The sequence below is a fragment of the Hippoglossus stenolepis genome, chromosome 9 (genome assembly GCF_022539355.2).
Source record: "Hippoglossus stenolepis isolate QCI-W04-F060 chromosome 9, HSTE1.2, whole genome shotgun sequence".
NCBI lineage: Eukaryota > Metazoa > Chordata > Actinopteri > Pleuronectiformes > Pleuronectidae > Hippoglossus > Hippoglossus stenolepis.
Genome location: NC_061491.1, coordinates 21,277,050 through 21,303,974, shown reverse-complemented (window position 1 = coordinate 21,303,974; position 26,925 = coordinate 21,277,050). Strand labels below are relative to the sequence as shown.

The following is a 26,925-nucleotide window of genomic DNA, read 5'->3' as shown; positions in this document are numbered from 1 at the left end:
GACGAACAACATATTCAAAGTCCGTTTTTAGGGATTTATTGTTACCGTTGCTGGCATGCTCTATATGGTAAACATTAACGACATTGAGGTTACACAACAGTGCAGTATGATCGGCCGCCGTCAGTGTGCTACCGGTTTTCTAACTATGAGACTCATCTCTCTGTTAATCACTCACATGAATGTTGGCACAATTAGCTCAGACGTGGGAGAAAAGGCCAAAGGTGAAAAATACACTTGACTTTTTCTCGACTGGCAGATTGTCACCTCAGTCTAAACCAGAGCGGAGAAAAGCTCCAGAGTTTTTTTTACTTTCTCCTCTCGTCACGAATGAATCAAGGAGAAGTCACAGCCAGGCAAATACATACGAGTTCAACTAATCTGTGTTCATGAATACATGTCCGCCCTTTTTTTTGGCAACATAACAAAAGAACCAGCTCCTAAAACACATGAATGCCATCAGAGAACAATTCATGGCTTTACAAAAATACCTCTGGGTGTTCAAAACCCCAATATCAAACACGACCTATGAACAAGTGCAGTATATTCATATATTAACATAAACACTTACAGCAACAAGGAACCGTCAAGTCACAAATGGGCACGACACGATAAGAAACACTGAAGTATGCACTGGATTACTGTGAGTATTTTCAGGAGAAGACTCTGGCCTACGCATGTTCTTCCAAGGAACATTTATGGTTTTGGATCATTTTGGATTTGGAACATTTTCTTCTTTTTTTTTTGCATTCGCCAGACTAAACATTGCTTTGAAATGTAGGAGATGCAATCTGTGCTGAGCACCGGAGGCAAAGGGGACTCATCAATTGCTCTGTTCGTCCAGTTCCTCAAAAGCGGGTAAGAAATCAGCAATGGAATCCACCACGTAGTCGGGCACAAAGCTGTGGTTGGTGGTCAGCTCGCTATTCCGGTACTCCTCGGCCTCCTCGACCTGAGACACGCCGGTGAGAGTGAGCATGGTGTCGAGGCCGCAGTTAAACCCGAACAGCATGTCCGTCTCCAAGCGGTCGCCGACCATCAGGCACTTCGCGGGGTCCACCCCCCGAAACTGGCTGGAGATGCACTCGAACATGAAGCGGCTGGGTTTGCCGATCACAGTGGCCTTGCGACCAGAGGCCACCTCCAGTGCTGCAATGAGGGACCCAGAACCTGTCGTGGGTAAAGATAAGATCAAGGTTAGATTGGAGGAATCTTATGTGACATCCTCTCGTCCAACCCCCCCACACTCCTCTGCTTTACTATCTTGTATCCATTGAACTACAAGTCCACAGCAAACCACACGTTTTCACAAACAACAATTCAGGAGAGCGATGGAGGGAGATTAATCCTGCATCATTGATTAATGGTTTTAATTAGCCGGAAGAGAAAGCCAATACGTTTCTGCCCGTATCTACTTTTTAGGTCCGCTGCTGTTTTGCAGGGAGCAAAGTGCAACATGAAACTCAACCTGCTGGTTCCTGAAACTTTCTCTAGAGGCCTCACACTTCCTGGAATCCTGAAAGAACGAGAGGTTCCCTTTGTATCAGTTGATTTCTTTTGTAACGTGTAGACACACAAATACAAATCTAAGGCTGTTCAGGCAGTTTCTGGATTACTAATATTTTCTATATTTTAGGAGACATTTGTAGAGAGGTGCCAGGAAATGAGGAGAAACAGGATGAAGAGGAGCAGAAACCCAAGTTGATAAAATGAATGAATGCATCTTTAACATTCTGGCTGCCAGGACTCAGTCAGCAGCTAATGTTGAAGCCCTGCAAAATGGTTTGTCTTTAGTAGTTTACTTTAATATACGAGTGTGTGTTGCACTTACATGGTGCACATTCAGTTTGCTGTGTGCACTGCACATGGTGGGTCCCTGACAGGTAATGAGCTCCACCATCAGTGTGTCACAGTTAATAGTGTGTCTGGTCTGCAGGTCAACCTCAACTGTGACGTCACATCGTTGGTTGAAAACATTTTGTAGCGCCCAAACGATTTATCGATGAAATCAGACGATATGAACCTTTCACAGATGCACCAGTCTCAGCATTTATGTCTGCAGTGATGCATCAGTCTGAAAAAGGTTTTCCTAAATAAAGTTCTTCATAATTGGTTGTATTTGTGTTTTCTTTTTATTTATAGTTATAATAAATGTATGGTTAAACAGTAAACGATGAAGTCTTAATTCAATTTTTTGTCATAAGGGGTTGATAACTACACCTTAGGAATGATTGCCAATATACCTTCTGGTATATCAATATCAGTATTTATTTAATCCCTATCAGTCAGGCTCGAGCTGTCAACCAATTCAATGACTAATTTATCATTCAGTCTTACTGTAACTTAATTATATACCTGCATAGAGATGTTGTCAATGTGAGGGTCTAGTTTAGGGCCCTGTGACCCCTCTGGTTCCTGGGCCCCTGCAGTGATGCATCTCATACAGTACCACTGGAATGGTCCTGGATCCACCACTGAACTGGTGTCGTTCAGAACTAGATCACATTAAACTGACTACACACACAGCCTTCTATATAATAGATATACTACCTGGCAGTATCCTTCCTCCTGACAGGGGGTGCCAGGGGTCGTTGTCGGTGGCCAGGAACAGACACTCCGGGTCCCGCAGGAAACACGAGGCTTTGGCCAGTTTGAGAAAAGTCAGTTTGTCGTCGTGTCCCACCAGCACCGCCTTGACGTCGGGGGCCAGGGCGCAGTTGTAGATGGTGGCGGCCGGGTCGTCCTCCTCCCCCACGCAGGGGATGCCCGCCTCCTGCAGCTCCCTGCGCAGCCCGTCGCAGCCGATGACGAACACCTGCCCGCGGACCTTCGCCACGTCGCGCAGGTACAGCGCGGAGCAGTAGGACGAGCTGAAGATCTGCTCCAGCATCACGTCGGTGAAGCCCAGGCGGGAGAACTTGTGCACGTAGTTCTCCCGCGGCCTGGTGGAGTTGTTGGTGACGAACACGACGTTCTTGCCGCGGCTGATCAGCGCGCTCACCACCTTGGCGGCGCCGGGGACCGCCTGCTCGCCGTGCCAGATGACGCCGTCGCAGTCGAACAGGAAGAAGTCCTTCGCCTCCATCAGGCTCCGGATCTGCGGACCGCGGATCTTCTGGCAGCCTTTGAAGGCGCCCGCCATCCCGGCGTTTCCCTCCGTCTCCTCCGTCTTTCACCTGCTAGTGCTCCGCCACGTGGAAAACTGGGTCATACTGCGGTGGAGAAGCGGGTGGAATTGCGTGAAGACTGACGAATGTCGGAGAAATCACATCGGATCGTCGCTGCGGTCACACACACGCACACAGGACGACATAAACATTGACGTCTGGACACGCCCACGTCGTCAGCACCGGCCAATCACGGCGCTGCACTTTAACCAATCAGATGGCGAGCATCATCCTCTGACAATAAAAGTGCGCCCCCTCACGGCAGCTGGTGGGACACGTTACAATATGACATTTTATTAAAATGTGATAAATGAATAAACAGTGATGGAAATTCACCTCAAATAAATAAAAGTGACCACATCACAGCTGCTGCATTCAAAGTACAAAAAGTCCTATCTGGAAAAGGTAGTTATTATTAAGATCGTTACGTAAAATGAGTGGCGATCTAAACATAAAAAAGTTTAAAGTAAAAAGTGAAATATTATCAGTTATGTATACTTAGAGTAATACAAGTACTTGTTCTGTATAAACAATCACATGTGTATTTATTCTTCTGGTGGCAGGTGGAACTGTTATTTCTAACAGGCGCCTATACGCAGATGATTCGATATTGATAAACACAAATACTTTACTATGTAAAACAGCAACATTTGTCATATTTGACCACATCATAACCTTTGGGTTGATTAAATCAGAATCAATAAACTTCCCAATCATCTTAATTTAATCAAAGTCATCAGTCTTCAGCTTGAAAACCTTTATGCAGTATGCTTTCATTTAAATCAACATATTTAAAATGTGTTATAGAAAAAGTTTCTGTATATTTTAATCTTACAATAAAATACACTTGGAAGTGAGCGTATCATGTTTTACTAAGTGTAAAGTTGCACAAAATGTTAAAATTAATACATCGATCCCAAGAGTTGTAACTTTAACAACAGAAACAAACCGATTTTTTAAAATAAATCTCCTTAATATATACATACGAGCTGCTCTCGAAGCTCAGCATTTTTTTCCTGGGTCACTAGATGGAGCTAAAACCCATAAGCAACATATTTGAGCTTCAAAACGCAGAGTGGATCAAAATCCCTGCTACTCCATCAGTGTGAATAATGAATATTCTTGCAGTCACACCCCTTCTACAGTGTTGTCTCCTCATCTGGACTGTTATTAAATAGAGAGACAATAACAAGGGTTTACATTAGAGTCTATCGGATTTCTAATTTCCTGTTTGAACTCAATCTAATGACCTTCAATAATTTCTGAATTCATTCAGACACAAATCTTTGCACTCAGATCCAAAATAAAGTAGATCCCCCTTTCATTCTACCAATCATTATAACTAAGACCCAGCATATCAAGACAGGAACATACTACTAAATACATTTAACAAGCATAAAACCACGTTTTATTTTAACTCCACCTAGGATATTCAAACAATATTTTTGCTGTCATGTTGTGCTTGAAATGATTGAAATATCATTATGTCACTATTTGTTTAATTATTTCATCCGGTTTGTCATCGCCAAATATCTGTATTATGTTTTAAATCTGTAATGGCTGTAGATAATTTCAATAAGACAAAATTATTAAACAAATTCAGTTGTAGTGTTGAAATTTCCAGCTGTCACAGTTTATTATTGTCTGGACACTTCTGTGTTATATCTGATTTAACTTGTGGTATTCTGATCATTATTTCTTTCTGGTGATTCTTGTTTGTTTTTGTTTTTTCCTGTTTCTTGTGTCTCTGATGAATTTCCTTTGTTCCGATTTGTTTTGGTGTATTTATCTTCTGCTTCATTTAAGTTTCCTCCTCTTTTTGCTTTTTCATTTTTTTTCCCCCTGTCATGCTTTGGCTGCTTCGCCCTGTCTGTTTTGCATTGCGTGCGAGACAGAGGAAGACACACTGGCAACTGCCAGACAAATAGACAAATGAAATGCGGGGAAAGGAATGATGGAAAGGACAGCTGAATGGACAGAGAACAAGAAGGCCTAATTGGTCATTATTTCCTTGATAATCTATATTTTCCTCCCTGCTAACCTTCAACACAGATGTGAGGAGTGGGAGAGAGGACAGAACAGAGAGGGGGGTCCTCAATGGCTGCTCTCAACAGTGGCTTGAGCGCTGACCGTGAACATTGCTTAGCGCTTTTATGTCTCGTTTGGAAAGGGGAAGGAGACTCAGCGGAAACCAGCAGAGGAGGGTGTGGGGGTCAGAGTTGAGACTTGCAGGTGGTGGTGCTGGTGGTTAATAACCGAGGAGCCAGTAGACCATGACGCTGCCTCAAACATACATGAGCACACGTGTTTACACAAACTTAGCAGGTAGAGCAGATGTTTGAGGAATCTGCTGCATTGTTTCAATGTTCGGACCCAAACAGACAAGAAAAGCTCACGAAACCCATTCTCAGCATTCATTCATCTATTATAACAGTGTTTGCCTCCATTTGGAAACACACGCAACAACACAAAAGCATTGCTTAGCCGGGGTGTCAGTGTGTGTGTGTGTGTGTGGATGCGTGCATACTGTCAACAACCCCTGCAGCCAGATCAAAACAGCACAGAGGTGGAGGACAATGCGGCGCTGCAGTACAATTGAGATGTCTGGTAGACACGATGGCGCTGGGAGGGGAGAGGGCAGGAAACTTGGCATTAGGGGTCTTCTACTGAAGTGGGGCTGGAGATTCAGAAAACGTTGAGTAAGAGTAAAAAGCATCCAAGAGTTTTCAAATGCGTTTTCTACTCTAAGGTTGAAAGCACGTTTTTCTTTTCAAGTTAAATTTGTACTTTTTGCTTTCAATTAAGATTATTAAAGGGACTATTCAGAAAAAAATGTTTAACCTATGCCAAGGAGGTATGTTTTCATTGCAGTTTGTTTGTCAGTTGCATGCATCCATGACATTTTGTGGGAGAGTGGGGAATGACCCAAGGAAGAACCCATTACATTTTGGAGGGGATCCGGATCAACAGGCAGATCCAGGAATTTATTTAACTTTCTTTAACGTGGTAAAACAAGCTGTGAACCTTGCTGGATACATGCACTCTCCAAGCACCTCTCCATCCACCCATTATCTATACTGTTTATCTTTGAGTGTCGGAGGGGGAGATGGAGCTAATCCCAGCTGACACTGGGCGAGAGGGGACACAAGATTTGGGACAAAAAGACAATCACTCTCGTGGTCAATTTAGAGCCTCCAATTAATTAACCATACCCCAGTCTGCATGTTTTTGGACTGTGAGACGAAGGCCTTGGTTCCCAGGGAAAACCCACGCAAACACAGGGAGAATATGGAGAAACAGAAAGACCTCGGGCCAAACTGGGATTCGAACCAGGGGCCTTCCTGCTGTGAGGCAACAGTGCTTTGATTCATATTTTTTGATCTCAAGGTATATTTTTTTCTGGACCTTGACAAAGCAAAAGTCTCCTGCATGAACATGACTTCTACGACTTTTTTTTATTGAATGTGTTCAAAGGTAAAATCAGTTGAAACAAGCATGGCTTATTTATTGAACATTTGCAGCATTTTAGGATGAATTTTTAACAACTCCTAGTATACAGTACAGAAAAGTAAGTCCATGACAAACAGGTGACTTCACTGAGGTGTGAATCTGAAGTCTCTGTGAGGGAATACTTGCTGCTGCTATTGTATCTTTTTATATTTACCACTGCTAATCATGTTCCTACAGAAAGTCCAGCAGAGAACTACAGGTCCAGTGAGCGCTAGGGACAGAAGAAGCATCACATCCAACAGGTGTCTCTGGTACCACGGCTGTGATAGTGAGGTCGGCTGCAGATGAGCACCACCTCCGCTGTGCAGGATGTGATCCACCCACTGGATGAGTCGAAGGGCCGGAGGGACGGGATGGGATTTGTGGATCCTGCTTAGGGACAAAGCTGTAGACTTGAACCTGTAGAGAAATGATTGGGGTAAATAAAGAGAGACAAAAGGAGTATCGACACACGCATGGCATGTGGCATCACAAATAATGTTCACTCATCCGTCCACATACCTGGTGTCCTGTATGAGGGTTTGAACAGCCGAGCTGAGCAGTTCTCTGGTGATGTGTGTGGGGCTGATGCTCAGGCCAAGTCCCTTTGTTTCCGCTCTTACCACATTATCAAACTGGTCCCCAAACAGAGGAATTCCCAGCACCGGAACAGCATGGTACACCGCCTGGAGCAAACTGTTTTGTCCACCGTGCGTGATAAAGAGACGTGCCTTTTTGTGGCCTGGGGTAAACAGAAAATAATGTTTGACACAAATGCATCCTGAAATTCATTGTTTTGGTCTTCTCTCAGATAGAGCACAATGAACAAGTCTACCATAAACTGTGACTAACTGCTACGTTTGTAACAAAGGGTGAAAAGAAGGGACAAACTGTTCCTACCCAGCAGGTCATTTAGAGGCAGCCAGTCCACTAGTTTGACATTGGGAGGTTTGTCCAAGTCAGATGGCCATCGCTTGGGGTCATATCTGCAAACAGACCACTGCAGGTTTAATGAATTGTCGTAAACATCCCGACATTAACTGAAAATACAAAGTCTGTTTGTTTTGGCGGTTAAATTAATATTTTCACGAGAGTAAAAACATATTCCGTTTGTCTTTTTACCCTCTATGTGACACTGAAATTTAAAAGGTTTATTTTTCGTGCCTGTGTGTCATACTTTTACCTCCAGAGAACCCCCTGAGGGATCATGGAGAAGCCAGCCACCAGCTCCACAAGTAGCGTGTCCACAGAGACCGAAGAGACCATTGATCCCAGAGTCACGACAATGAAACCTGCTTCTCCAAAACTGGAGATCCACCGCTCAAGATCCTGAGGGATCAAACGGAAAAGTATTGAGCAAGGAAGGACGAGAGAAAGACAGTTGTATCACTAACCTATGTGGATATCTGTACGAAGAAAACAGACCTGTTCAGGAGGCTTCGCAGGTTTATTCAGCAAACCCCCCACCAGCACAGTGTAAGGCAGGAGAGGCTGAGGGAACTCCAAGGAGAAGTCGGTGTTGAAGGCCCAGAGTTCCGCTCCTTCGTGTAGCTCCTCCAGACCCCCGGGGAGTGAGCCCGACTCAAGGTGGCGATCGGCTACTTCTCTAAATTTCGACCATATAAGTTCTTGGCCTTTGATATACGACACAAGACACAATCAAAAGAATACAAAGCCAAATATCAATCATTTATGATTTAGTATAACTAATTTCTTGATAATATAAATTAGTTAAACCTCTAAACCCCTGCCCTTAAGGTGAATACAAAATGTTACACCAAAGGAAGTTGGCTATTGATGCAAACTGTACCATTCGTTTCACTGTAATATTAGCATATTAGCATTATTAATCAATTCAAGGAGGAAGCTGCTCAAATTGAACTGAGATATTATAAGAAATTATATATTATACATAAAATAAAATTCATGATTCATGAAAACACTTCATGATTCACACAAATGTGCTAATTCAGAGAATTAAAAAGTCTGGAGGACCACTGCCCAAAGAAGAAGTGATAATACCTTTGACACTATGTGATCTCCTTTTTCAAAACTGTTCTTACCTACTGGAGCCAGGAAAGAATAAAAGAGGTTCTTTGCACGACCCCAGAGGTTCATGCGATCAGACAGGCGGGAGCTGAAGACTGGGATGTAGGAAACGGGGCTGGGCAGAGCGATGGACAGGGGACCGTTCAGAGTGCCGGGATAGAAAGCTATGTAGTTGACACCTGGAATAAATCAAAAGTAAAGTAAAGCTTTGAGCTTTTTATTTTAATTTAGATTTGAAGTATAGCAGAATCAAATGCATCTACGCTCTGTGGCAAGTGTAAACAAACAACATAAAAATATACGACCGTAGTAATCTTCTAATCTGGTAATAGTCTTTATGACCTAAACCAGTGAAATGAGCAGCAGTCGTACCAAGTCTGTGAGCCAGGATGAAGGAACAGGGGTTAAAAGCATCAAGGATGATGATGTCATACTGTTGCCCCTGGAGGAACGATATCATCTCTTTGTCCCCTAACAGCTTGTCACACTGATACGACAGGTGCCCCATGAAGTTTAAAAAGTTATGAAAGTTATCCCTGGGAGAGAGAAAGATGAAGAGAAAACCAGTTAGAGTGAAAGATAAAGACAAACAGAGAGGAACAGGGACGTATCATTGGAACCAAATCTCCTGTGATCTGGGTGATCACCTTCCCAGTAGAAACTGTGTTTGCTGCTCCAGGAACCAGCCGTTGTATTCTTTAATATACTTGTCACCCAAGGACCATGTGCTCATCTGGTAACTGTCTGCACGGCCTTTATAGGAGAAACCTAGTGGGAAGTCGATGACATGAAAATAAGAACGACTAAATCAGAGAGAGAATGAGATAGAAAATTGTGCAAAAATCTTTTTTTTCCCCATATGTTTGTGTTGTGTACTGTATATGCAGTGTACCTGTGATAACAGGGTTGCCCAGTTGCAGGAGCATTCGGACCTCGTGGCCATGCTGGTGTAAGTTATGAGAAATTTCATCTAATAACAAGTAGTGGCTTCCTCCTGCAGAAGAAGAGAGAAGATGATAAGGAGACAACTATCACTATTCTATCCATATATATAGCTTTCTGTTCACTATAAGAATTTGCATATGAAACACAAACTTCCTTAATACATACATTTCCTGTTACTGCACTGCACCTTCACTCTCTTATTTTTCTCATATTTCTGAACAAATATTAAAAAAATGCATCATCTCTATTACATTAAGTAAGGGTCACTTTTGATAGTCACTGATCCACTACTCACCAATTAGACAGATAGTCAGGATCTTGGCAGACTGCAACACTGGAAGAGCCAGGAGAGAAAACGTCCAAAATACAATCCCCATGTTGTTATTAGAGCAGCACAGTGTGACCTGCGGCCAAAAATAGTCTTCCTGTTCCAATTTAAACTGTAATGAAAACCTCCCTGCATGAGCGACAATTCCTTATGAGAAAGTTTCCGCTTTTCACCCTGTGATGCAGCGACAGAGTCAGATCCAGTGAGAGATCAGAGTGGACGGGTCCTGAGACAGAGTCCAGATGAAGAAAATGCACCAAAACTGAGAAAAAAATCACTTTCTTTTCAAGTTAATTCCCGAACGTCTTCTTTTCTTATGTTTGTTCGAGGCAGGCGAAAAAGTTTTTAATATTCTGCAGTTTCAATTTGACACGGAGGAAACTCCAAATTCTTATCTCATTCGCTTCGAATGTATCCGCTGTTTTTTGTTTTCTCCCAACAGATGTAAAAAAGGTCCTTATTATTCAAGAAGCTTTGGATGCAGGTCTGCCAGCACAACCCCGTCTATATGACACATGTGAGTGGCTCTGTCTCTAAGACACTGAGAAGAGCCCTGGACCTGCAGTGACAGTGAAAGGGAGGGAAAGAGAGACAATGCGGAGGGACGGGGGGGTGGGAGGTTCCCCTCGGCCGTTGTTGCATAAAATTAAACAAATGGACATGTTGATTAGAATTATATTCTCTTATTGTCACATATAGAGTGCAACCCCTCCATCAACACGTAGAGAAAAGCACTTTTTGATGATGATAAGGATATTTGGTGAGAGTTCTGATGATGCATCAATAAGTTCATAATAAATTAGACAATCTAGTTAACAACACTGATTGGTTATTTGTATATGCCCCTATTTAATTCTTTTATCCAGCGTACACGTTAACTCAATCGGAGAACGGACACCGGTGACTGTTAGATAGAGACGCTACCATGACACATCAGTGTTGAATGGGCTGATATAGGGTTGCGGTTGCCCTGGCAGGCGGTTGCTGGTGAGTCAGGCTTGACATGTAGGTTATCCTGGACAATGCACTCATTGTAGCTGCGACCAATGCTTTTCTGTGTCAGAGAGGTCATTAGAAAAACTGCTGGAGTGTATCAGGCAAAGAAAAAAAAGTGAGTCGGAAGGGTCAATCTCGCCATCATTGATGTTGTTGTTGTCATTTTCAATTACGTTGTGACTCCAACCAGAATCAGCTGAAGATATTTCTACATTCTGTGGCAAGTAATGGTTGAAAAAGCATTTATTCAATACTGAAGTGAGCAATACAGCTGACAGCAAGTATTTCAAATGTAAAAGTAAGGAGATAATTAAAAAATGAAAACGATGTCTGCATTAGTTAAAGTTCTCATCATGATGCAGCAGACAGCAGCATACAGTAAGTACTGTGTATCTCTCATCCAGTGCTTAAAGCCTCTCCTTCACTCTGATTGGCCAGTAGCACTCCATGAATGTTCTGAGACACAGAGAGAGAAAGTTCAGAGATAAATAAACGTTAAAAAGAAGAAAGAAAAACACAAAGGTGGGGAGGGAGGGAGAGAGAGAGCAGTGATAAGCAGTGAGAATATAAATGCACATGACGGTGATGGAGGGTGTGGGCGATAAAGAGAACAAGTGGTGTGTATTTGGGATTTGTGGCAGGAGAACAAGTAAACTAATGATGAACAGGGACTCACTACGAGCTGATGGTGTATGGAGGAGTCCATCAGGACCTGGATGAGAGGATGCTGAGACAGAATGGAGAAGGGGACCCAGCTCTCAGGTGTGTAGCCGTGCTCGCTGAAAAGATCGACCAGGTGCTAGAAGGCAGAAGATAAATAATCAGTATGACCACGAGGACAGAGTTTCATTTACAAATATGGTCAAAATAATTATCCTTAAAAGATTAAATTTATAAACCCCTTAGCTTTTAAAATGCAACTATGTATTATTCCAACCCTGAGAATCAGTGAATTCAAATTACTGACACCTTGAAATGGTGTCGGTGTAGTCTAATTTAATTTGTGGACCAGATATCCAAACTAAGTTGGCATTAGATAATACTTTATTAAAAAAAATATTCCTAAAACCCTAAATGTCCAGTACTGTATGACAACTTGCATATTTACTTCTACCTATTAATTCAAACATTCATTGGTGTCCGTACCTGAGCGTGCTCCTCCTCACTCAGACAGCCTGGAGGAAGCTCGTTGTCGTCTTTCATCTTGGTGATTTTGTGGCAGACGACAGAAAGGAGAGCAGGAATGGACACGTCCTGCTCCGCCGATGGACTGCTCGATGCACACAGGGTATCCTTCCCCTCTCCGTCGGGTTCTGACGGGCTGAGCTCTGTAGCCTCTTCTATTCTGGGCATGGACTGTAAACACAACACAGGGTGATATCGTTGATGAACAAGAGTTATTACCCCCAAGTGATGGCATTACTGAAAATAACATCACTGGTTTGTATTGTACAACTGGAAGACACTGATGATAACAGATTATAACATTGTTGATTATAGAGAAATATAAAGTGCTTTTCAGTCATGTTTCTTTGTGCATTCATTTATTCACCTTGACGAGATGACCCAGTGAGGTGCGTTGTCCCACATTGTGTCCCAGCACCACGCTCAGTGCTCTGATGAAGCCCTGTCGGGGGCTAGGGTCGGCTGCAAAGTACTGCAGCATGGACACATAGTCCAATCGAGGGGGAGAGGTAGAGTGATCCGCAAACAACTGGAAAAAAAACTGAGAAAAAGAACATACTGTACAGATGAGACTTTGTGGGTTGATTCCTTTGAGGTTTAGAACAAAATGGATGTTTCTGTGATGAGTGTTTCTTCTGGTGTTTCAGGTTAATATATTTTCAAATGAGATATCACCAAAAATAGCCGAAAGAGCCATTTTATGGCAATGAATTAAAAGGTTGGGTAATACTCTTTTGTTCTCCTCTGTTTACCTTGCGTAAGTTGGCCAGACGGTTATAAGGTAGAGGCTCAGATGGGTCCTCAGGGACAGGTTGGACACTCTCAGTGGAAAACCACAACTCCGTCTGGTGAGAAGGGAGGGAAGAGGAGTGACTTCAGCATTTATCTTATTTAGTAACCGATCAGTGTATACAATGTGTTGTGTGTGACAACATTGACGTGAACCTAGGTCTGCTTGTAGAAATGCAATCTCAGTAAACAGTAATGCAACAACAGTAAGGAGGAACTGTGAATGAGTATGAGTGGATGGACAACTTGTAGATATAGGTTCATCCACAGTAGGACAATGTGATTTAAAACACAGTAACATGTCGTACCAGAGAATCTGAATCTGCTACCTATGTCTGAATGTGTGTGTGTAGAGACGAACCTGCAGGTACTGTTCCCTGTTAACATAGCCTGTGTTGCCTGTGTCTGCTGCCTTGAAACGTTTTAGCACAACCAGCAGCTGTGGTAGGGAGGGAAAAGGCCAAGGGAGGGCAGCACTGAGCAGAAACCGACGCCAGTCTATGAGGTCACACTGGTCCATTAACATAGACTCGATCTCCAATAGCTGGGAACAGGAGAGACAAGGACAATGCTTGTGTTTTGTTAGGTTGTTTAGACTGTGAGCAACAGAAAAAACATGGGGCAGGAATATTTTGTGTCTTGCTTTGCTTTCTCTGCACCGTGCTTTGAAGAGTACCTGTCTATCATTCATGCTGATCCAGGCCTCAGGCAAGACGTCTCTGCCCATGTTAACAGAGGTGATATCCCGGAGCAAACTGGAAAACTCAGAACTGGACATGAGGCCTGAAAGTTAGAAGGGAAGGAAAAAAGAATGGATATAAAAATAAATAGTTGGATAGCAAGATTAATACACTTAATCACACCAAATTGTCTCTCCCCTATGAGCACCTGAGGGAGCAATGTTGCATAGATGTTGGTGGAGTGACTCCAGCTGCAGGATGGTCGGTGTGGACAGTGTGGATTTCTCCAGAGGAGGTGGATGTGGAGGGGGAGTCGGGCTGGCCACCATGTAGCAGTCTCCATTCAGATAGAAGTCAGTAATTTCCTGGAGAAGAGAATAGAGAGAATCTTAAAATGGGAGGCGTGAGATAATTTACTGGAGTACATTTAGTTATAGTTACTACATACCAACACCACCTCATTCTTCAACTTAGCACCAGCCTCAATGTGATGGCGAACTACTTCTGCTAATTGGTCAATACTGAAGAAAATGAGACAAAGATAGAATGTCACACATTTTATATATACACAATGATCACGATCAGACTCTGTGTGTCAGAAATGGCTTAGCTTATCCTCAGTGGAAATTAAAGCCGGAAAATGTGTATGTTCTCAAGGTACAGTTTCAGAATAACTTCAAGAGCACTTTCATTACTTTAGATCTTTCATGTTCTGTGACATTTTTATTAAAACGTTAAATAAATCAATACAAACAGTGAAACATTCAATGCTGGGGGTTTATATACAAGCAAACATACCCACTATAGAATTATCATTTATACAAAATTAGGAATAGGACATCGCGATATCATATCAAGCATTTATCACAATAAAGATTAACGACACGACCATAAAATAAGCCCCTCAGTGCAGTGCGACACTATTGCTACCTCAAATTAATGTCAGTCCGTCATATGTGTTTATATTTCTTAACAACATACCTCTTCATTTCTGAAAGATAGCGGGCTTCTAACCACTCCTCCATGTCGCTAAAGACCTGTTCTGCTGTGCTTTGCAGTCTTTCTACCACAACCGTACCACGACCTTTCACCAGCAAAATGCGAACCTTCGATGCATTCTCTGGAAAACACACACATGTTTACATATGTATGTGCATATTTGCAAATGCACACATATTTAAACAGTCACATAACAATAATATCACACACTTTTTAGAAAACCACTTTGCAATATAATAAAAAACTGATAATGTGTGGGCATACCCTCGTGCTCCAGCGCAGTTGAATATTCTTTATGTATTCTGTCTCTCACGGAGTGATCATGACACTTTCTTTCTTCAGCAGGTGCATGAATGGGTTCAGGAGGTGGTGGTTCTGGTGGAATGTGAGAGTAGGAGATAATTATTTGGAAGATTTACTGAAACATAGAGGACGTGTCAGAGGGCAAAGCTCCGTCATTTTAATTGAAGAAATAAAGACATGCCTTTCACTGGTGGCTTTCCTTTTCCCTTTTTGTTTGCACTTGCATTGACGTTCTCCTTTTCCGGTGGTTTCTCCTTCTGCTCTTTTGTCTCCCCCTGTTGGTCTTCTCCTGTCACCTACACGCATGTATGACCCACACATCAGGAGTGACATATATACTTCTACAAAACAGCTCATGATAACTCAAACAGTGCATTACCAATTTGCTGATGGCTCTGTATGCCTCCTCGTAGTCAGCGATGAGTTTCTCAGCGGATGGCTAGCGTAAACAAGAGTCAACATCTCTTACTATTAGATTGTATATCAGTGTATAAACATTTATATATGTCAGAGTTGGATTGTTTTGAGGTACAATTTCACAAACTACATTTTAATTGTTAAAAAACTCGAAAATACTTTTGTCAACCAAAAAGAAATGCCTTATAAATTTGAACATCCTGACACAAACAAACAACAGACAGCAAAGTATATACAGTATTGTAATGTCTATAGCAGTCCACTGTGAGCTGATATGTGTGAATTTTAAAGTCAGTAAGAGGACCACAGAAAGACAAAAACAAAAGATGAAGGAAAAGTACATCAAGACACACAGGAATTACCTTGACCAGGCCTTGTGTCTTGGAGGCCCCTTGTGAGGAGTCAGAATGTTTGGAGAGGAAGGGAACACTGGAGAATAAGAGGAAATAGTTTGTGCATGTGTATGTGTTTGTGCTTGGCAATATTTAGATTGTTATGACAACCATTTATTTGATCAAACACGCTGCAGAAAACTTGAAGAAACATTGTAAGTAGAAGTGCATTTTCCTCACAGTTTAGTTAGTCTCGTTTCCTCTCCTTCATGCGAGCGACTACGCACACTTGTGTCTGCTGGATCAGAACTGGTGGAACTAAATAAATGTATAAATTTCCCCACTCGTTATCATTATATTATTTACAAATTTGTCATTTTAGTTTATTAACTCGTATTAACATTCTTATATTGCTATCAAAAGTTTGATTCTTGCCTCTCGTCCTGATCCTTTTCTTCTTGGATGCCCAGTAGGGGGATACAGACAAAGTGGGATGGAGGCTCGAGCCCCAGATGTTTGTGCATGTACACATAGTAGAGCCTAAGAATACAGAGGGTCTCCTGGAAGCGGTCCAACTCCACCTATAAAACACAAAACAATCCAAGATTATAGATTTACCAAAATCTAAGTCACAATGAAGAGACAAATAGATAGCACATTCATTCAGCATCATGGAGGTGATGGTTGTCCCTCTGGACATTTCTCCCATCTCCTGAAAGGTCAGCTCCATGAGCAGTCCTGGTCATTCAAAACATATTCCACTTAAAAATAAGGGAGGTCACTGTGCTCTTAGAAAGCATCAGCCTTCCCGAGATCCGATCCTTCAAACTCAGGGTTTGGTTTTTACTCTGTCAGCTGTGAGACCTTGTATAGACAGATCATCGTCATTCGCTTCAATGTGTAGAAACATCTGATGAACGATGGATAGAAATGGGATGAAGCTCAGCAAAGTTTGTGAGCTAAAGTGTGAAGAGTCTGCAGATTTATGTAAATGTGTAATTTAAAAAAAAATATTTAGCATATATTTCTGTTATTAGGGGGTATAAAGTGTTGAGGAGAAAAAAAGGTATTCAAATCATTTTAGCATATGGCTGCCTGAAACATACCAAACTTTAAATATACTCTAAATGTGCTGCACACAAAAACTGATTATGTACCTGCATGAGTGTAGAATGGTGGTTGATGAGTATGGCGGTATGTTCCTCCAGCCAGCCGTTATACATGAGAGAAGCCCTCTCCTGCTCGTCCTGCTCTTTGCGTTTGTCACTGATGTCCCACAAACGTTCACGCAGTTCCTGTACACAAATCAAAACATCTACGCGTATTATATATTTTCATTTCTAAGCAGACTCTGACACAATATTAAGAATCAGTTTAAGAATATTTGTATAATAATATTTAAAAACATCTCACATCGAGTCTCAGGTGTAGCTCTGCTTTCGTTTCCTCATCTTCTCTCATATCATCAGCTATGCTGTTGAAGTCCTTCTGCCACTGAGACACTAACTCCTGCCTCATGTCTGGACGATTCAGATAATGCTTGAACTCCTCTCTGCAGACAAAGGGACCTGGGTCACACTTCTGTATCACCAAATGTTATGTTAAATGATTTTATCGTTTTTTTTATTCAGGTCTCACTTAAAAACATTTCGGACAAAGAACCTAATGGTATGAAATTAACATTTGGGTTATATCCTGTGGTACAAAAAAATTAAAACAATTATGGCAACCTGGAGTAAGATGTTCAACTTTCACACTGTATCTGCAGCAATAAACCTACATGACAAAACCTAGAACTAAACGGATTAATTATACCAATTGATTGTAGCTAGCATGGTACAGCATGTTCAACATGCAAATGCTTTGTGCTTATCTGTGCTTCAAGGGCCTTGCAGAATACCTGATGTTGAACAGATGATAGCTAATAACAGTGTTTTGTGAGCGCAGCAGTTGCATCACTGTCTTTATGTTGCCGACATAAGAATCACACACTGTTTCCCAGTGGGTGCAAAGGTACTGTGAGATTACCTAGAGACAGAGATGGGGAGGGGGGAGAAGAGCACAACAGGGGTCACAGGAGGATAGTGGAAAGACATGTTGTAATGCAACAGAGACAAACATGACATGTATTTTCATATTATTAAAACCGAAAGGCAATAAAGATAGGAAACCACAGATTTAGGAGCTAAATCCTTCTAGAATAAAAGTGTATGGTAACCCCCAATTGATTGCATCTAAAAGTTATGTTATATGTCAAATACAACACAATATATTTCAGCGAAGACAGAGATTAGGTGTACTCTTCCTACTCTAGTAAAACAAAAAGAAAGTTGTATCCTACTGGAGGAAGAGGTTTTTCCACATAGATGGATGAAGCCAGGCAGGCTGAAGCAGATTCATGGTGATTCTTGGAGACTCCGTGACCTTCCTCATGTGTCACCGAGGAAGTTGATGAGATCCTGGAGTGTCCTATTGATGAACCAAAAGTACATATTCATCACTTTATCAAAGATAGAACAATTGTATTTATTGAGCATCAACAGTAATCGTAGTATCATATTTTTAGTTTGAAAAGTCCTCATATTAATAATTAGAATATGTCATTTATAAATCCTCTTTATGAAGCAGAATTGTTTGTCTGAACAGAAGTGACTTTAAAATTGCAAATATTATCTGCAGACTACTGAGGGGATTACCTCTGGAGTGTGTGCTGGATCTGTGATGCGAGGACACACTTCGGGTTCTTTCCTTGTGCAGGTTGGAAGAGGACTCTGTGGGGCAGCAGACTTCATCAGTGTGGGGGGGAGGTTGATCTACAGGTAGAGGAGTTGCTGTTAGTGAGGAGTCTGGAGCTTTCCAAATGTGCAACACATCTTCCGCAGGAGAAGTGGCAAGAGTTGATGAAATAATTCATATTTATTGTAAAATGTTGTTGGAATTTCAGTACTAAAATGACAAACTTACCTTCATGAATCTGCGTCATAACCTGCTTCAGGACGGACTCCACCTTCTCGTTAAGCTCCTCCTCTTCTACATTGGCATCAACACGAACCAAAATGTTTTGCTTTCCACCAAACCATTTCTCAAGTTTTGGCCAGGTGTCCTGAAAAGCTGTGATCCTGGGGTAGAGGGTGAGATGTTCGATGTAAGACACATGCTGTAGCAGTGAAGCATTAACTTCATTTAGCTTTAGGTTTTGTCTTGATTTACCTGTGTGGAATCTGTGCCAGATACACATTTTTGTCTGTGGGAGGGGAGCTTGTATCTGCACCAGATTTAGGAGTAAGAAAGAAAAACACGTAGAAACACAAACATTAACTTTACATATGTCAAGTTATGTTTGTATCTTTACAAACACACACCATCTCACAGATAAAGTTTGGGCGTACACAGACACACAGCATTTAACTCCCACCAGAGTGACTGAATGCACGTGTCGTCACAGTCTCATCAGGGACATCCAGCAGCAGAACCAGGTCTAACACAGGGTTTGGGGGAGGCAAAGGTTTGGGTGGATCAGGATCAACAACGAGGTCCTTCCTGCTGATTACCACCCCACTCCCTTCGTCTACAGCTCCACCCAGGGCTTTCTCTAGCAGGTGGGCCTGGGTGATGTCCACTGGAAAGCCATCCAGGATCCAACCTGTCTGAGCTGGAACCTGCCTAAAAAGAACACAAGAAATATTTTACAGTGGTTGTGAAATAGTTTTTTTTTCTTCAACTTTCTCCACTCTGTGAATAATGGGGAGATTGTATAGTTGAGATAGGACAACTGACTAAATGCTATTTAGTTTTTTTTTGTTGTAACAATACAGATTATGTGCTTACCTGATAGCATCCATTATAATATCTACTAACAGCTCATTAGGAATGGGGTTTCCTTTTCTCAGCTCTTTTTCTGCCGCTTCTCCCTGCATGGCCTGTGTAGACAGCTGGACAAGGGACACACGTAGGCAGGGGAAAAGTAATTATTTAATCGTCTAAGAAAGCAAATTGTAATCAGTGACATAAATTGAATCCAAGTTATGATATTTATTAAGTAAAATGACCAAAGTAAGAAAATCACCAATGCAACATGCGTAAACACAAACAACTTGCACTCTTACCCTCTCACTGCAGTCTCTTTTTTCTTCTTTAGTGTCATGAGCTGAGAAAACAGTACAGGTATCACATCACACAAACTATGTGATATATTTTACATGCCATACGTTTTTATTACATGTAAATAAATAGTATAATATAACATAGAAACAATCATGTTGTCTTTAGTAACCCACCAGATTTCCGTGATTTGGAGGATTTGAGCAGCAGCTCATCTTTTCCCCCCTGCGGCTCTGTGACCTGTAATTTTGTCCAAGAAAAAGACTTGAAAAGTTAACATGTTTGGGAGTATTTTGAACTTTTAAGGGTAATTTCTTTACACATTTATACATTTTGTCAATGGCAGGGAGGACCACTGAAATGTTATACTCCCTTAACATCTGAAATTGATGTAAATAGATTCAATAAAAAAGATTCTAATGAAATTACAATACTGTGACACTTAATGTGACTTACCTGCTTTTCATAATAAGCTTTCAGCACCTCCTCAACCAGTGTGTCAGCTGATAAGACACAGATGCCATTGGCTAAAGAAGAAAACAACATACTCAGCAACCGATAAGCCATGCAATCTTGTTCCACATCCGTTATTAATGTATTGTTGCAGTAAAAATGTATTAGGCGGTGTGACATTGGGTATGAGTGTATGCCTGAATCTCTGTTCGGACAGCTTGCCTTCAGCTATCTTGGCCAGGCAGGTGGTCTTGCCAGAGCAGAACTTTCCCAGGACACAGGCTTTGAGAGTAAAGTGAGGAAATGGGGTTGAGGTGGCTTCCATGATGGGTGGATGAACAATGTGCCAGAGACGCAGAATAACATGTCCAAGAATGCTGTTGTTGGCCGGGGGTGATTTGGCCTTCCCTGCCTCCTCTGGCCAGGCCCACTCACCGATCATGTTCTGACAAACATAGCATACTGCTCAGACAATGAGGTTCTTCAACATTCAGACACTACATGGCTTCTATTAAGGTACAACTCAAACATTGTCGGTGTCAATAAATAGTGCTTGGTTAGCTTCGCCTGTAATTACCCCTGATACTGGCAGTGAAATCAACATTTGCTTGAAAATGTGGGTCTGATCCAGAGTCAAATGACACAAAATTAAAAAAAATAACTCGTGTTTCAAACTCACAGTGTACTCATCATAGTCCTGATTGTTGAGTATCTCCTGCCTTTCAAGCTCTACAGGATCTAGTGAGGGGGAGAACTCAAAGCCGGGCATCTGGCCCGTGTTTGACACATAGAGAGGAAGACCACTGAACAGCAATTCCTTCCACTCTCTTATCAGCTTCTCTGGAACCAGACTGATAGCAAAAACAAATGACAGGAGGAAAAGCTGGACTTGATGTTCAAATTAAGTCTGAAATGGTTATTATATCATATAGTATATCAGGTAACTAAGTGGAATATATACAGTGCTTCTTAATGTCCCCCTAATGTATTCAAAAATAAATTGTTTGGGGTTTAAAGGACGAGTGTGTAGGATTTACAGGGATCTGGGGTTTGTCGGAGTCTGAAAATGTTTTAACGCAATTGTTTTTTCTAGAAATGGCTAATCTGAGGGGATCTGATGTAGTGGTGATCTATGTATGAAAGTGAATGTCTGTGGAAATTATGTATTTGATCATGAGAAGAAGACAGGATATATAAATCTCCTAATTTTATTTGACCCCTGTACAAGAAACTTTCCAATATTGGTATTTTTTCATAGGTCTTTGAATCCTATCTGAATTAGCACTGTACTGCAAAGTTTCAGTTTTTCATAACATTATATTAATGACTCAATATTTAAATATATTTCATATTTTTTCTGAAATACCATTTTCATGTTTTCCCAAAGAAAGAAAGAAATCAATCAATACTTAAAGGGAATATTTGCCAGTCAAATTTTATAACACATTTTTGAATTCCCATATCATTAACTGAATGATCAGAGCTCAGTTTGGAAGTTTAGATTCAGTCCAAATACAGTTTGTTTCTACTGCATCATTAAAAGCAATTGTGTTACGTACTTCGCAGTGATCAGTCGATATTCTCCGACCTTGGTGACCAAGTCCACTATCTGCTCCAAAATGTCCTTGCAGCCCCTAAAGTGCTTCTTGTATCTGCTCTGAGCTCGCTCAGCAGCGATCCTGTCAAGGAATTCAAGCTCCTTTTTGATCTCTTCTGCGTGGTCCAACTTAGCCTGCTGAGCCAAATCCTGCACCAGGCACCATTCAGAAAGATCAGATGAGTGGCGAGAGCATGACAGAAATCAATGTTACATTGGACATTTTTGTATATGAACTGGCAGATTACTGATATTGAAGGTTACATAAAAACGAGAATTTAATTATTGTTACCTACAATATAGCTGATGTTATACAGCGGGTAACAATTCACTCAATTTTCTAGTTTGCATATAGACACAACATTTATAATACCCAATTACAGGTTTAATACACATTTACATATAATTACATCATTTTCTCCCTAAATAATTTCTTTAAATAGATTCTTTAACATAATCACATGAGCCTCTGCTCTGGGAATGCCTGCTAAATTTCAATAACCATGACCACACTATACTATAACATACTATATAATTAACACTGACACCATGCTGGCCCACAGCTAAACTCCTTTGCCAAGCATTTATTCAAGTTTCTCTGTTGTCATTTAAACTAAATAAGTAATTTGAAGAATAGGTGTGATCAATGGAAGAACTTAACACATATATATATATATATATATATATAGTTTATCTTTTTTGATAATTTGTCTGACCGTCTAAACACTTCATAATCTCCCGCATAATACCAAATACCATGTTGATAGATACTATATAAACAAATAAAATCAACCCTTTCCTTTCCCCGTATGACCACACTCAGACAATCACTGATGCAGCCTAATACAAAGCAAGATTAGAGAGGGCTATTCTTCTTCCTTATTCATCCTATCTCACCGCTTCCCTGTCCAGAGCCTCCTGGAAGTCCCGCTCTCGCCGCTGCTGGCACTGCTGCTCTCTTAACAGGCGGTTCTGCCGGATCACCTCCTTCTGCATACGAAACTTGAGGAGCTGAGATGCCAAACGCTGCTCCTGCTGAGTCTGACGTGTCAGACGCTTCACCAACTGATCCTCTCTCCGTGCTTCCTGCAAGGTGAGGCAGAGATGGCTGATCAGTTGACTGACTTTGGGATGAAGTAACAAATGTACAATAACAGACAATAGGGTATGTAGGGTTTATGTAAAATGTGCTTTCCACACAAAGTTCAGATTTCAATTACATTTTTCAAACTAGAGATAGAAATAGACATATTGTTAGTGGGTATTTATATCTTTTACAATTAGATATATTATTATTATTATATATTATTCTCAATAATTCGCAAAAGTTTCACCTCTTGAGCTTCATGGGCCTTGAGCTGCTCCACCAGGAATCTGTCTCGTCTTTTCTCCCTCTGCTCGCGAGAGACAGCATTCTCCTCCAGCTTCTGTCGGATCTCCTGTATGTACTGGCTGTTGGACTTCAGTATCAGCTTATTTCCACTTCCATGTTCCTCAGTGCCATAGCTGCTGCCACTAATGGGAATAACTCCAGGCTGACCACTACAATTGAAATGGCAAAAATCACATGCGTAGTCAAGATGTATGACGGTCACAAGCTCAAGATTGTCATTATAATCCATTCATACAAACATTTGAATAACTTAATATGATAAAATGTTTCCTGTATCTCACCTTGAAGAGGATGTAAAACCAGAACTGACCAGTTTCTTTCTGCTTGTCTCAAACTGGGCTATTTCAGCCTGGACTGACTGCATGGGCAAAATGCAAAGAAATTACCAGAGACAAACATACCCATGTGACTCTATTGTTTTCAATATGGACATGTGTCACAAATATCCTGTGAGAAAGTCAATTGATGTTGCATGACAATTACCTTTGAGGTACTATTGCTTGTGGTAGGAACTATTATATAGTAAATTCTTAGCTACGTATGATCAAAGTAGGAAATGTATTTCCCATCATGGGTTCGTAAATTATCACTGTTGATTATTTATTCTGGATCACACCTCTGCTTGTTGTTTGCGCTGCTGCTGCTGTCGTCTCCTCTTTAGGTTGAGCTGTGAAGTGTAAGGCGGTGGCTTGGGTACCTGGACAACATTGGCCTGGTTATAAGGCACAATGTCACTGTGCTTCTGACGACCTACCAGCAGCTGAAACACACACAGTTCCCCATGTTCATGACTGTAAGTCACGTAACTTTTCATGTATTCTAACATCAAGATGCTAACGGTTAAGTGTTGGTTTTCATTATGTTCTCAGACCTATTTTTTTTAAATGGTATCAGACGTTTGGATTCCAGCATATGACATGTTGAAAAAGACATTAACTGTAGATTACCTAAAAATCTGGTCATACATTTTGACCTTGTGTTAAATGAATACAGGGATTTACTCTTCACGTTTTCTGACATCCAGTACCTTGTCAATATTCTTTGTTCTCTTGTCTTCCTGGACTTTGAGTGGTCTCTTTGGCTGGATGGGATGGGTCATGATAGATGTATAGGTCAGTTGCTCGTATTTGGCCTCATAGTGGCTAGAAATGTTCTGCAGCTTCAGTTCTGCATCACGTTTCACCACCCGGTGCAGTTGCTAGATGAGGAGTAAAACTGTTAGATGCCTGACATAACATGTTTTTGTAGACAGTGATATTATCTTAAACTAACACCGTGAACTTAAACCCTGAAAATATTGGAAGAATGAAAGACTGTCAGAGTTGCTAAACTTCATGATTTGCAGTTTTTCAGTATTGGTAGAGCAAGACTTATGTCAATATAGGTCTATAAATCAAAATAGGCTGCTAACTAAATGTAGCCACTTCAAATCCAGCCCCCTTACATCAGAGTAGATTTCGTGCTCCTTCTTGTGCAGGCCTGCATTGGCTGCTGGCTGCATGCTTTCCATCATTGTCCTGGTGATTTCTGCTCTCTTCTTCTTTTCAAGTGAGACGTAGAGTTGGTAAAGGAGGCGTGTGGCAACCCCTTGCTTCTCCTTAATCAGTTCCTGAACTGTGTTTATGTCGAAGGAGATCCCCAGTAACTGAAGAGTAGGCTCAAGGCGGGTAAAATTATTTAGTTTGGAGATGGAGGTGCTGTGAGAAAAGGAGTGATTATGAACAAATTAAATAACCTAGTGAATTAAGGAGCAGTCATCTATTTTTCAAACAAAAAGCATAGGAAGGAGACAGAAAGAAAGAGGTCAACTTACTCTTTCCTCATGAACAAAGTGAAATCATTCTGCAACTGATATTTATGCAGTACCTCCCCAATCAAGTAACCAGTGGAAAAATCCTTGGCAAAACTCTGTGGCTCTGTGGAGATGAACATGCAACAATTTACACATACAGTGACAATGATCTTTGATATTTTTCAATGTCAAAATGGTGGGTATCACTACCCTTCTAATGCACAACATGGGTTTCCCAGTGTTATTCTGAATGTTTTATTTTTGAAATAAATATATTTGATCATTTAATATTCTAAATATTCATTAAATATCTTGTTTCTGATCCCACAAATCACAACTTTTCTGTTTCATTTATTACTTTATGAACACTTTTACACACATGGGTCAAAAATGACTGCGGAACACCTGCCATACATTTCACACAGCTGCTTTTGCACATCTGACGCATGTAAGTCGTATGATACAATCCATTACTAGTGAGAAAGAGAAATAGGTACAATACTAACTAGCTGTTGACATAATCTTTTCTAGCTAGCTAACCATAGCTAGATCATCAAAATAAAACTTGAAATAGAACAGTATATACTTAATAGGTAATTCTTGGTCTTGATTCTGAGTCTGAAATCTCTGATGCTAATGACCTAGACTATGTTCCATCGGATAAAGCTGGAGTTGTGGGTCTTGGAATCCAGCTCCCCTAAATGAAGAAGGGTCCTTTGATGACCCTGAGATGTTATGTCATCAAAGGAGTCTTCTTCATTTCAGACAGCAAAAGCAGCTGTGTGAAATGTATGGCAGGTGATCCGTAGAGAATACGTATGTATACTGTATGGGTAATTTTTTACCCATGTGTGTAAAAGTGATGTAGAAATACAAAATGTATGTTTGTTCATAAAGTAAGAAAGTAAGAAAGGAAAATAATGATTTGCGGAATCAATCACAAGATATTTAATGACTACTTAGAATATTAAATGATAAAATACATTTATTAAAAAAACATAGCAAAGAAACAAAGGAAATAAATATAGGTCATTTTTGACCCATGTTGTGCTTTAGACGGGGTTTGAATAGCTTGTGTATCCAAGAGTTAACTTGTCTGATTTTGTATTTTTTTTACATCAAGAACTTTATGTTATTTTCTCAGAAATACCCCACAGCCCATAATGCCAAGTTTAGTGCAATTGATAAATAAATAAGTGAACATATACTGGTCAGATATCATAATGCATAAAATACATATTGTCACTTGCTGGGGTAATGACATGACAGTGCTCGTAAAAGTAAGCGTGTGAATTCAGAATGCTAACTCAACACAAACCTAGTTATGGCAAACATAGCACAGTTCACCTAGTTGAGCCCCAAGGTAGCGACCATCATCATGACTAGAGTTAGCCTTAGCAACACTAAGCTAGCAGCTAGCAGCTCGGTGGGCTCTAGCTCCAGTCCCACTTACCGACAGCTTTCGACAGTCGCAGCTCCTGGTTGAGCCACCGGCACAATATGTCCGACATCTTCTCCCCTCGCAGTTTGAGCTCGGGTCACGAACACAATCAGAGGGTTCGCATGTTACTCGGTGACTCTTTGACTCTTTGACTCGCTAATGGCCAATAAACACAAAGTTCCAGCGGCGCGTCGTTGCCATGGCGACATGTCAACGGGGTTGCCCGGCGTGCTTTAGGGGGGCACACAGGAGAGTGGGCGGGGCCAGATCCAAGAAAAGAAAACATGCCTGTTTATTATTGAGGGATAATTTATTATAGTTAAACCAGTCACTTTATTTCATTAACTATTTCTTCTGGGTCTTCATGTGAATAAAAAACAATACCAAATTGTGTCATCACCAAATACAACCATGGGCTGTTTCTTAGAAAAATTACAGAAGTGATATCAAAAATATAATTATCACCAGAATT

The 26,925-nt window shown here is 41.1% G+C and overlaps 3 protein-coding genes across 3 annotated transcripts; all 3 read right to left on the bottom strand.

Moving 5' to 3' along the window:
- Positions 1 to 20: 20 nt before the first annotated feature.
- On the bottom strand, positions 21 to 3,343 carry LOC118114898 (pyridoxal (pyridoxine, vitamin B6) phosphatase). Its single transcript, XM_035165645.2, has 2 exons — positions 2,548 to 3,343; positions 21 to 1,167 (listed from the first exon to the last, which is right to left on the bottom strand). Exons 1-2 carry the CDS (start codon positions 3,137 to 3,139, stop codon positions 821 to 823), a joined length of 939 nt encoding a protein of 312 aa, XP_035021536.1. The 5' UTR covers positions 3,140 to 3,343; the 3' UTR covers positions 21 to 820.
- Positions 3,344 to 6,600: 3,257 nt separating this feature from the next.
- Positions 6,601 to 10,565, bottom strand: LOC118114783 (UDP-glucuronosyltransferase 3A1). Its single transcript, XM_035165427.2, has 10 exons — positions 9,943 to 10,565; positions 9,595 to 9,696; positions 9,350 to 9,470; positions 9,075 to 9,238; positions 8,717 to 8,881; positions 8,079 to 8,287; positions 7,837 to 7,982; positions 7,554 to 7,639; positions 7,176 to 7,395; positions 6,601 to 7,073 (listed from the first exon to the last, which is right to left on the bottom strand). The coding sequence occupies exons 1-10, from the start codon at positions 10,022 to 10,024 to the stop codon at positions 6,806 to 6,808; spliced, it is 1,563 nt and encodes a 520-aa protein (XP_035021318.1). The 5' UTR covers positions 10,025 to 10,565; the 3' UTR covers positions 6,601 to 6,805.
- Positions 10,566 to 11,110: 545 nt separating this feature from the next.
- spef2 (sperm flagellar 2) lies at positions 11,111 to 26,859 on the bottom strand. Its single transcript, XM_047341272.1, has 37 exons — positions 26,466 to 26,859; positions 25,034 to 25,136; positions 24,665 to 24,917; positions 24,248 to 24,418; positions 23,837 to 23,980; positions 23,502 to 23,578; positions 23,162 to 23,369; positions 22,725 to 22,913; positions 21,790 to 21,977; positions 20,910 to 21,081; positions 20,453 to 20,675; positions 20,234 to 20,304; positions 19,505 to 19,608; positions 19,092 to 19,339; positions 18,887 to 18,941; positions 18,641 to 18,795; positions 18,373 to 18,489; positions 18,018 to 18,145; positions 17,577 to 17,704; positions 17,090 to 17,228; positions 16,834 to 16,971; positions 16,112 to 16,257; positions 15,917 to 15,994; positions 15,707 to 15,773; positions 15,307 to 15,366; positions 15,109 to 15,223; positions 14,889 to 15,026; positions 14,607 to 14,745; positions 14,074 to 14,146; positions 13,834 to 13,990; positions 13,622 to 13,728; positions 13,307 to 13,489; positions 12,909 to 13,001; positions 12,524 to 12,697; positions 12,118 to 12,327; positions 11,648 to 11,770; positions 11,111 to 11,427 (listed from the first exon to the last, which is right to left on the bottom strand). Exons 1-37 carry the CDS (start codon positions 26,521 to 26,523, stop codon positions 11,368 to 11,370), a joined length of 4,992 nt encoding a protein of 1,663 aa, XP_047197228.1. The 5' UTR covers positions 26,524 to 26,859; the 3' UTR covers positions 11,111 to 11,367.
- Between the last annotated feature and the right edge of the window lie 66 nt (positions 26,860 to 26,925).

Bases quoted from the DNA above. Each gene is read 5' to 3' on its own strand.
- LOC118114898 (XM_035165645.2), bottom strand. From the start codon at position 3,139: ATGGCGGGCGCCTTCAAAGGCTGCCAGAAGATCCGCGGTCCGCAGATC. The intron at 1,168-2,547 runs GTAGTATATCTA...TACCCACGACAG, and splicing joins AGGAGGAAGGATACTGCCAG to GTTCTGGGTCCCTCATTGCA.
- LOC118114783 (XM_035165427.2), bottom strand. From the start codon at position 10,024: ATGGGGATTGTATTTTGGACGTTTTCTCTCCTGGCTCTTCCAGTGTTG. The intron at 8,882-9,074 runs GTACGACTGCTG...GATTTATTCCAG, and splicing joins CATCCTGGCTCACAGACTTG to GTGTCAACTACATAGCTTTC. The intron at 7,074-7,175 runs GTATGTGGACGG...ATTTCTCTACAG, and splicing joins ACCCTCATACAGGACACCAG to GTTCAAGTCTACAGCTTTGT.
- spef2 (XM_047341272.1), bottom strand. From the start codon at position 26,523: ATGTCGGACATATTGTGCCGGTGGCTCAACCAGGAGCTGCGACTGTCG. The intron at 20,305-20,452 runs GCAAGCTGTCCG...TTTCTTCTTTAG, and splicing joins CCTGGCCAAGATAGCTGAAG to CCAATGGCATCTGTGTCTTA. The intron at 15,367-15,706 runs GTAATTCCTGTG...TGTTTACGCTAG, and splicing joins AGACACAAGGCCTGGTCAAG to CCATCCGCTGAGAAACTCAT.